General features: G+C 42.9%; 2 protein-coding genes across 2 annotated transcripts in view; both read left to right on the forward strand.

Annotated features, from left to right (window-relative positions):
* SEPTIN14 (septin 14) overlaps positions 1-11313 on the forward strand; it is a gene marked incomplete at both ends in the record, with an annotated part of 334062 nt that overhangs the window by 162711 nt on the left and 160038 nt on the right.
* CHCHD2 (coiled-coil-helix-coiled-coil-helix domain containing 2) lies at positions 2669-8854 on the forward strand. The gene is made up of 4 exons (XM_081089840.1): positions 2669-3065; positions 6290-6539; positions 7542-7695; positions 8556-8854. The coding sequence occupies exons 1-4, from the start codon at positions 3016-3018 to the stop codon at positions 8564-8566; spliced, it is 465 nt and encodes a 154-aa protein (XP_080945966.1). The 5' UTR covers positions 2669-3015; the 3' UTR covers positions 8567-8854.

An 11313-nucleotide genomic window follows, 5' to 3' on the forward strand; every position in this document is an offset into this window, starting at 1 on the left:
TGAGTGGCAGATTATGACCACCTGACATCTGTAGGCAAATGAGCTATCATTTCACGCTGACGTTGCTAGAGGGCCAGACCATTATAAATAGGGAAGCAGGTTGTTTACCACGACAGAAGTGATTTTTTTCTGAAGATAACGCGATTTAACAGCCTTTGAACATGGGATATATTTGAATGTGAGTGGCCAGATTATTATGACCACCCCATCAGTGCTTCGTTGGGCCACCTTTTGCCTTCAATACTACAGCGATTCTTCTTGACATTGACTCCACAAGATGTTGAAAGGTGATGCGAGGAATCTGACACCAACAGTGCCTGATGAATAGCACTGTCCAGTTCTGTGAGATTTGATGGTTGTGGAATCAGCTGCCTGATGGCTCTTTTAACTTCGTCCTTGGATTGAGATCTGGTGATTGTGGGGGCTACCTAAGCAAGGTAAAGTCTCCCTCATGTTCTTGAAACCACTCTTGCACAATACGAGCACCGTGGCATGGCACATTGTCTTGTTGGAAGAAGCCATCCCCATTGGGATACGCCATCAACATGATAGGATGAACCTGATCAGCAACAATACTTAGGTATGTTGTGCTATTCAGACGTTGTTCCACACGAATTAAAGGGCCTAAATCATGCCAGGAAAACATGCCCCAAACCATAACACTGCCCTCACCAGCTTGAAGGGTTGTCTCATGCATGTGGGGGTGCATGCTTTCATGCTGTTTCCGCCAAATTCTCACTCTGCCATCTGCATGATGCAACTGGAAACGTGATTCATTGGACCACATGACTTTTTTCCAATGCTCGACTGTCCAATCCTTGTGTTCCTGTGCAAATTGGAGACGTTTTATCTTGGTAACTGCAGACAGCAAAGGTGTTCGAACAGGCCTTCGGCTTCCATATCCCATACAACGCAGTGTACGGCTAATTTGCCTACAAACATCAAGCGGTCATAATAATCTGGCCACTCACGTTCAAATATATCCCATGTTCAAAGGCTCTTAAATCGCATTGTTTACCCATATCTTCAGAAAAAAATCACTTCTACTGTCATAGTAAACCACCTGCCTCCCTATTTATAATGGTCTGGCCCTCTAGCAACTTCAGCGCGAAATTATAGCTAATTTGCCCACAAATGTCAGGTGGTAATAATAATCTGGCCACTCAGTGTATATGTAGATAACATTTAATTCTATATTGTAGGGCATTTAGATTGTTTATACGTCTTTCCTATTTTACATATATTGTTAAATACCCTTACACTTAATTTCTTCTCACATATATGACTCAGTTTTTTATGTTTTTCACAATTGTTTCTTACATTCCTAGACATGGAATTTCTGGAACAGGATTTGTACAGTTTTAAAATTTCTGTTATCACTCAGCCAGTGTCGCTCAGTGGTTGAGTGTCAACCTGTGAACCAGGAGGTCACGGTTTGATTCCTAGTCAGGGCATTATGCCTGGACTGCAGGCTCAGAATGGGCTCTTGATGAGTGCAGTAAAAATTCTACTCACATGAAGTAGATAACAGAAGTTTTATTTTTTAAATATATTTTTTGTTGATTTCAAAGAAGAGGGAGGAAGAGAAACATCAATGATGAGAGTCATTGATTGGCTGCCTCCTGCACGGCCCCTACTGGGGATCAAGCCCGAAACCCAGGCATGTGCCCTTGGCCAGAATTGAACCCAGGACCCTTCAGTCTACAGGCCGACGCTCTATCCACTGAGCCAAACCAGTTAGGGCCAAAGTCTTATCATTTATAAAGCTTTAATTTCTTTAAGAAGTCCTATGAAAATAAAACTTGGTTTTTCATGAAAAGGTTTTGCATTTACCCCCTGGATTCCACAAACACCCTGCTGTTGCTGGAAAAGTTGTGTTAAAATCTGCTACCTCTGGTGGAAGGGGGGAAATTTCTGATGGGCATCCAAGAAGAAATGGAGGTTCCACCTCTGCTTTCCCACCTCCATAAATCCCACCCCATCCCCAAGGACTTTCCCATGAAGCCCTCCTTGAAATGCCAGCAGCCAACTTTTCCCCTATACTGCAGAGGCTCTAAAATGTTATTGTTAAAAACAGTTCATACCAACTATTACTGCAGCACAGGCCTCTGGGGCCTTGGCAACTGCTGTTCCCTCTGCCAGGAATGGTCTTACCCTTGGTAAGGCCTGGCTTGCTGCCCCACTTCAAGGACTGTGCTTCCGTCACCATCACCCGACCTGTACAGGCGCTTGTGTCTCTCCTCCCTGGATTTAAACTAAGGAAGCTGTCGTCTTGTTTCATTCGGCGCTGCCTCAACCCAGCTGGCACTTGTAGATCAGAACATGTTTGCCCGTGAATGCTACCTCAATTATGGGCAAAAATCCTATACGATATGTGAAATGGTTGAAAACGTATAGTAATACATACACGTACAGCACGATTAACTTTTGCTGACTGGATCCGCAGACAACAGAAATGCAAAAAGAACTAACTTTGTTTCGTCGATTCTTGTCTCAAGTTTTCACTTTCCCTCGGTTCATACTGCGTGCCCACACTGCCTCAAAAAATATTTAAATGATTTAATGCTGAGAAACGTGAAGTAACTTGCCCCAAGGTCCAGTGGTAGTCCCGACAGAGGTCTGATCTCAAGGTTGGATGTGACGTACCACGTTAGTCATACAAACGTTTGACGGAAGACGCACCGGTCTTCGGACCCTTAACCAGCGACCGGTTCTGACTTACGCTAGTCTGGGACCGGCAAGTTTGCCACAGGCACTTCCGGTTTTCTAAACAGCCCCGGCGCCCAGCTCCTGACGCCAACCGCGTGCGACGAGGCGCCTTCGCCTGGTCACGCTCTTTCAGTGACCTTCAGGGCCCTCGGAGACGTCGGCAAACGGAAGGGCCCTGCCTGTGCGCTGATTGGTCGCGCGCTTCCAGCCCCGCCCCCCGTCTTCCGCTCTCTCGCGCTCAGCAGAAGCCGCCAGGGTCTTCTAGGAGTTTCGCACTTGCAGACACCGACCCGCTGCGCAGTTGCGATGCCGCGTGGAAGCCGGAGCCGCACCTCCCGCGTGGCCCCTCCGGCCAGGTGAGGTCCTCGCGGGGCTGGGGGCCCTGTGGGCGCCGTGACGCAGGGTGGCGGGGCGGAGGCTGGCGGAGGCCGCGGGCCGGGCGTCTGAAGGCCAATGCGGCCGGGGCCCGACTTCATGGCGCCTTTGGCTAGATTTTTCCCCATTAGTGGAAAGTTTTCTAATTTCGAACGCCCATGAGTTATTGCTTAAAATATTTCGTAGCTCATTTTAAGTTAAAATAGCCAAGTTGTAAAAACAAGTGGAAACGGGCTGAAACGTTCAAAGTAGCAAAAAAAAGTGTAGAAGAAAGGTAACAATCGGGAAATGATCGGATTTCAATTCAGGGAATAATCTGTGAGCACCTGCCATGAGCAGTGAGCCTTTTGGGGTCTCAGCCTACGAGAGGACACAGTGACTAGGGCCCTCGCGTGTACATGACGTTTTCTAGTTTCTAAAATGCTTGTAAAATGTACTGCCAGTTACAGCTCATGGTAACCCTAGAGATCGGTGTTACCCCTGCTTGACAGGAATAAGGAAACAGCCGACTCGGAATGAATTCCTTGTCTAAGGTCATGCCTCCGGGAAGTGGGAAGCCAGTGACCAGTTCAGGACGTTTAGCACAGGCCCTGTTGCTTCACTGGACTGTGTTCATACCGTGTGCTAGGAGTGTGAGAAGGGGTTCGCTTGTGAAAAGAAACTTCTGTTCAAAGGGCAGATAACCACATTTTTTTAAAATATATTTTTTATTGGTTTCAGAGAGGAAGGGGGAGAGAGAATCATTGATCAGCTGCCTCCTGCATGCCTCCTCCTGGGACTGAGCGGCCATCCAGGCATGTGCCCTGATGGGGAATCGAACTATGACCTGGTTCATAGGTCGGTGCTCAACCGCTGAGCCACGCCGCCTGGGCAATAACCACCTTTTTATAAAGTGAAATCATAAACTTTTGACCTGGCCTTATTTGGGGGAAGAATTTGAAAACTGGTGGTGGCGGGAGGGGGGGTGGGGGGGCATAATTTATATGAAGATTTTTTTTTTTTAAAGGCACAAAATACAACACAACAAGGCACCACGTACGAGGCACTAAACACAAATATATTCATGATATTAATAACCTCAAATAAAGGTGACCACCCGATTTAAGAGAATTAGGGGATAAGGAAGAAAGAAGAGAAAAAGATAAAAGAGAAAAAAGAAAAGAAAAGTAGGGACCAAAAAAAGGAGTGCAAAAATGAAATTGGGAAAAAGGAGGGGCGGGGGTAATAAAAGAGAGAAAAAAAAAGAGCGAAAAGAGAGAATGAAGTGGAAGAGGGGAAGAGACTATTTATATGAGGAGAAAACTCCTATAGAACCGCCACTAATCCCAACAAATTCCAGCAACAGCTCCCTGGAGATGAATGCAAACTAGAAACAACCAATAATATCAAGAGAGGCAAGGGAAAACAGAAGCACAAAAATAACCGGGGGGGATGGGTGGAGGGAGGGGAAAAACCAGAAAAAAAGAAAAAGAAAAAGCATAACAGCCTCACAACCAGTCCTAAAACACACACACACACACACACACACACACACACACACACACACAAAACAAGCAACAACAACAAAACAATATACTCAACAATCAAGCAAACAGCAACAAAACAACAGAAAGATAAAAGAAGAAAAAAATAAAAAATAAATAAAAAATATTTTGGATAGTGAAGAAAGATAAGGGGTATGTGTATAAAGATTTAGAGCAGTGGATTGGAAATAGGATATATAAGTAGGGTGAAATTTTGACAGGAGGTAAACAGAAGGAATAGGGAAAATCTAAAGCAGGAATAGGGTAAGAGAAACAGGATAACAAAAGGGGAAAAGTGAGGGAGAGGGTTTTAGCATAGAGGTAAAATTGAGGTAGGGAAAATTGTTGCTAAAGGAACGATGAAAATAGAATGGAGAACACTAATCCCAAAATAAAATAAAGAGAAAATAAAATGGCACTTTAAAAAATGGTAAAATGGTAGCAGTAATAATACTGGTTAAAAATAAGAAGGTAGTAATTAAAAGGGTAAAATCAGGTGATGGAAAAAGAAGAAAAAAAAAATTGGTTTCTTAGTTAAAAGGTGAAAAAAGAAAAAAAAATTTGCAGTAGTGAAGGTCCTTCGGTTCTTCTATTCTTCAGTCTGGCTCGCCTTTAGTCCTGCCAGGTATTCAGGAGAGTGTTGAGTTTCCCTGTGATAAAGATTTTTAAAATATATATATTTTATTGATTTTTTACAGAGAGGGATAGAGAGTTAGAAACATCGATGAGAGAGAAACATCGACCAGCCGCCTCCTGCACACTCCCCACTGGGGATGTGCCCGCAACCAAGGTGCATGCCCTTTTCCGGAATCGAACCCGGGACCCTTCAGTCCGCAGGCCGACACTCTATCCACTGAGCCAAACCGGTCAGGGCATGAAGATTTTACTGAAATAGTTGAAAGCATCCAACTGCCCTACAGATGGACAATAGTTGAGATTAATTTTGGTATAACAGTTCAGGCAAGTCACTTCGTCCCTGGGCTTCAGTGTTCTAATCTGTAAAATGAAGGAATTTGACCAGATTACTTCCCCAGATGACGAAGTGCAGGTCTTCATTCAAATGTTACCAGCTCAGGGCGATCTCCTTTGACTGTCCTTAAGTTATGACATCCCACAACATGCTCCCCCTCGCTCCCTATTTTTTCCTTAGCACTTGTGATGAATTCTGTGAGAATATTTTAAACTCTTAATATTTTACAATTTTTTTGAAGTATTGGAAAAACTGTGTTCTTTAAAGATACTGTGGGCTATTGAATACATGGAAATGGTTGCAAAGAAGCAGGAAAAAATAGTTTATACTTGGTGGTTACAACCCAAACAAAAGGTTAAAGAGAGAAAATGTAACAATAGTTTAGGGCAGTGGTCGGCAAACTCATTAGTCAGCAGAGCCAAATATCAACAGTACAACGATTGAAATTTCTTTTGAGAGCCAAATTTTTTAAACTTAAACTATATAGGTAGGTACATTGTTATTAACTTAATTAGGGTACTCCTAAGGCTTAGGAAGAGCCACACTCAAGGGGTCAAAGAGCCGCATGTGGCTCACGAGCCGCAGTTTGCCGACCATAGGAACTTTAGGGAATTGTGTTTTGTAAAGTTTTCTTGTATGTATGTAGTATTACCTTGACAGTTTCTAAACCTGGGTTGGAAGTAGGAACTGCATACTTTTTGTTCTTTCACAGCCGGGCACCTCAGATGAGAGCTGCGCCCAGACCAGCACCAGCAGCTCACCCGCCAGCACCAGCTGCACCATCTGCTGTTGGCGCACCTGCTGCTGCACCCCGGCAGCCAGGTCTGATGGCCCAAATGGCAACCACTGCAGCTGGTGTGGCTGTGGGCTCTGCTGTCGGCCACACGCTGGGTCACGCCATCACTGGGGGCTTCAGTGGAGGAAGTAATGCTGAGCCCTCGAGGCCTGACATCACTTACCAGGTAAGACTTCGGGCGGCATTGCCCTTCAGTGGTCTATTTAATGAGGAAACCTAGTTATTTGTAAGTTCCTTGTGTGTAAGAACCGTGTGTACATTTAGAATCCACAATGCTGTTAAACGGAAAATGTTTTATCAAAAGCCACGCTTGGCAGTTGAGTTAGTGCCTCAGGCCAGCATCAGTAAGTACTGTATAAATTTTCTTTTTTCCCAAGATGTAGAACTCTAGTAGTTCAACCTGATTCACTGTAAAACAGCCATTTTTTTTTCTTATTTTAAATATTTTGTCTTGGTTACCCTGAACTAATTCAGTCTTGATCTTTGTTTTCTTTTTTATATATTTTTATATTTTTTTTTATTGATTTCAGAGAGGAAGGGCGAGAGAGATGGAAACATGAATGATCTGAGAGAATCATTGACCGGCTGCCTCCTGCATGCCCCCTACTGGGTATCGAGCCCGCAACCCGGGCATGTGCCTTTGACTGAAATTGAACTTGGGACCCTTCAGCCTGCAGGCTGACACTCTATTCACTAAGGGCTCAATCTTAGTTTTCAAAAAAAACTCTTTAGAAGCTCTCTGCTCTCTGATCTCTTACCTGACATTTGCCACTTGCCTCTCTGAGGTTTGTGAATTTTCTCCTCTGATGAGCATGGGTGTGTACTCTGTTGTAATTGTGTTATACTTGAAACTTTCATCCACCTATTTTTCTATAGTAGTCCCATTTTTTCCTCCATGAAACTTCACTGGTCTTTAAATGCCTAGATAACCATTTTATTTTATTTGCATTTTTTTTCTTAAATCTTGCTGATTACAACTGGAATTTTGCTAAAGCTAATTTTCTGCCTTGAAAAGATCTCACTTTCCGTGCTATTAGCTGAAAACTTTAATTTGCAGCTGGGTTTAGTTCTGTTTCCCAGTTAACCTCAAAGACAGTGGATACTGCTCTTTGTTCAGGGTTAAGTCTGATTTCCTTTCTAAACGTTTCTGAATGTTATGCCTTTGCAGGAGCCCCAGGGAACACAGGCATACCAGCAGCAGCAGCAGTTTGGCCCATGCCACTATGAGATGAAACAGTTTTTGGACTGTGCCCAGAACCAGGGTGACCTTAAGCTTTGTGAGGGTTTCAGCGAGGTGCTGAAACAATGCAAATTTGCAAATGGTAGGTGATATATCAATTCATGATTGAACTTGCATAGGCTCGATTTGTTTAATGGTTGTGCTCCTAGATCCTATAGAACTTAGGGAATCTGTGTTTAATAAATTAAACTGACAAATTAGAGGAGATTTTGTTAAAATTACTCTAAAGATAAGCTAACTTCTAACAAACTGGTGCAGAGATTTCTAATCATTATCTTAATCCTTTACCAGTTATGTTCTGAATCTGATTCTTCCTTCAGTAGGTATAGATTAGTGTGTCGGATCTTATTGCAGATAACTGCATGTGAGTGATCTAGACTTAAGGTTATGAACACAAAATTCTGTTTTCACCAAAGTCCAGGAATGCACATAAAGACTAATATTATTGGCATTCTGCATGCCTTATTAGACAAGTTTATTAAGTCCCTCACTGGAATTCTGCGATTTAGGCTTTGCGGAATGTCAGCTCGTTTTCACATAATTTCCTTCCATCCACCTAAGAATACACCATCTATTAAAATGTTTATTTTCATTTCCCCCCTTCATTTTGGGTAGGATATAAGAGAGAAGTTAATCCTTTCAGGTGGTTGAACTGTGGAAGTAAGAGATTGCATGTCCAAGTTTTTCAGAATTCTTTGATGAAGGGATATCCAGTATCAAACTGGCTATATTTCTGCCTCAGGACTCTGTCCCCAGAAGCGCATGTGCCCTGTCTTTTCTCAGCTGTGACAAATGCAGAATGTTTTGTTGGTTATAGGATGCCCTCAATAACTTATAAAAAGAAACTCTGGGTTTTTCCTCTCCTTTCATAACTGGGAGGGCTTCAGTTTTGTTAAAACTATACAGCCAGTGCTCTTCTAAATGTACCTTTTTTGTTTGCAGGATTAGCCTAATCAAGAAGGTCGCATTGAAGAAATGGGAAATCATCTCTCATGTCCAAGATAACTTAGTATAAAAACATATAATTGATAGTGAAAGTATAAAACTACTTGTTAACTCTCCTGTATCATTAATAGTTTCCTTGCCTCAGAATAGCAGTGGCAGTGGAAGAGAGTATACTTACTGTGTAGAAGTTCATTAAGATGATAATTCAGTTTGGGGCTGAGCAGATGTTTGGCCTCCTTTAACCAACTTTTGTGATGTTTGTGAATCAGTTACAATAAAGTGATTTTCTTCTGAAATGGTGTCTGATAAATGTAAGGTAATAAATTTTAGATATAGTATATGCATCCTGAACATACGTATTTTGCAGAAGAACATAATTGTCTCAACATGTCTTTATGTTTATCTAGTTTATAGTCTCTGTACATGAAATTAGCATCCACCCAGAGGTCCTCGTAAAGCTCCCTGAGAAACTTTTGTAGGGAAATGGTTATGTAAGGAGTAGTTCACTAGCAAACATGTTGCCCATTAAAAAGGTTCCAGGTACTATAAGCCTTCGGAGCCAGTGTTCAATAAACTGAGCAGTAGCAAGAAACTTTAAAATACTAATGTTCTAATCGGGTGAAGAGTAAGTGGGTTCCCTGTGAGCACTATTTGTCACTGTTCTCTAGACAGTGGTCGGCAAACTGGGGCTCGCGAGGCACATGCGGCTCTTTGGCCCCTTGAGTGTGGCTCTTCCTAAGCCTTAGGAGTACCCTAATTAACTTAACAATGTACCTACCTATATAGATTAAGTTTAAAAAATTTGGCTCTCAAAAGAAATTTCAATCATTGTACTGTTGATATTTGGCTCTGTTGACTAATGAGTTTGCCGACCACTGCCCTAGAATATCCAATTAGTTTGATCAGAGGTGAAAACCATTCTCTTAATACACGCAGTTCCCCTATAGATGTTTTTCTAATTTTAGGCATTGTAGCTCCCACTTCATGAAAGATGCAGGTGAGCTGCAATTGTCTTTAGGTGGACTCAATTTGAGGTGCACCATTTTTGCTAACCAAGCTCCAAACCTCAAAGAACTAAAATTTTTACGAGTTGATCTCCAAGTCTACATTATGCTCTCGCACTTTCTCAGTTTTTAAATGTACCTTTCATAGATTCTGTTATCTGGTTTCCGCCCTCTTAAGTCTTAGAGACCTCTTACTACAGGGTGAGTTGATGTTGAATGAGTGAATTACTCAGTTGCTGCCTCCTGTCCTCAGCTGTTCTTGGAGTGCCCTTTTCTACCAAATCATTCAGTTCCTGAAAGGGGCCAAGACTGCCTTACCCTGAGCATCTGAATGACCACAGATAATTCACTCCTGGCGAGTCCTCTAACATAGTTCCTCCTGGGCTCGTCAGTGGTCTCCTTTGCCCATTTTCCTGGAGGCTCATAGTGTTAATTGCCCCTTATATCCAAGGTGTGATGCTCTATAGTGGGTACCCAAATATCATTAAATTAGTGAATCAAAGGAAAATAAGTCAGCAATAAAATGCAAGAGTCTGCCTGGCCTGGCCTCTCTCTCGTAGGAACCATGGCTCCCCAGAGAAAGGCACTGGGAATGAACCTCTGGGTGCATTAGTCTTTTTCCCTAAGGTCAGAAGGGATTCTGTCATGCCTTCAAAGTATAAACTAGTACAAGTCAAGTCTAGCCTAGAATCAGAAAAAAATAAAAAAGGCTTATTGACAGTAAGTAAAAGGATGAGATTGAAGTGTTTTCATCCTTGGAGCCAAAAGCTGCATCAATAAGACCTTTAGGCATAAAACAACGTATTTCCCCAGAGTGAAAAAGAGATGGTCAGCATGATAGAACGGAGAGAGCACTTGGACCCACAACTGGGGTTAATCTAGGCACTTCTACTCACCTATTTTTTTTATGCTGAACAAGTCAAACATTCTCTAAAATTGGCTAATACCAAAGTTTTGGAGTCCAAGTGAAGTGCTTTGTAATATGCTAGTCAAATGGATGTTTATGGGCTCAGCTCCTGTGAAGCACATGGAGATTACCCCTCCCTTTGTTTTGTATATTAGAATTAAGGGTTTGAAAAAAGGTTGCTTTAGAATAAGGGAGAGCAATAAATGTCTACTGTGTGCCACCATGTTGTATACATTATTTCCAATTCTGTCAGCCTCTTAAGGTAGAGTCATACTCACCCAAAGAGCTCAGAGTTGCATACAGAGCCCACATGCTTTTCCTGGCACACTGAAGTCATCCCCGTAGTTGCCCAGCCAACGTGGCTCAGTGGTTGAGCATCGACCTATAAACCAGAGGTCTCGGTTCAATTATATGCTAATGATATGCTAAGGCTGCTGGGGACTGAGATGGGCCAGACACGCCCTGGAGCCCTCCCACAATCCCTCCTGGTCAGGGCATATGTCTGGGTTGTAGGCTCCATTCCCAGTAGGGGGGCGCGCAGGAGGCAGCCGATAAATAATCCTCATCACTGATGTTTCTATCTCCCTCTCCTTCTCTGAAATCAATAAAAAAAAAACTCTTCCCAGTAGAAACTTCAGGCTGACAACAAAATGGGTTAAGGATGAGATAATGGAGACAGATCCAAGGTCAATTCCTTGAAGGGGATGTTCCCTAACCTTTAAGTTCTGCATTTTGTGGGGCAGCCACACAAACTGTCCCTGAGCAGATCCTGATATCCAGGTCCCAGCACTAGCGTGGGTGCACCAGCGTGCTGTTTCCTGATCACACCAAACACAGAAACGGC

The sequence above is a fragment of the Myotis nattereri genome, assembly GCF_964212035.1.
Source record: "Myotis nattereri genome assembly, chromosome: 4".
Lineage (NCBI taxonomy): Eukaryota > Metazoa > Chordata > Mammalia > Chiroptera > Vespertilionidae > Myotis > Myotis nattereri.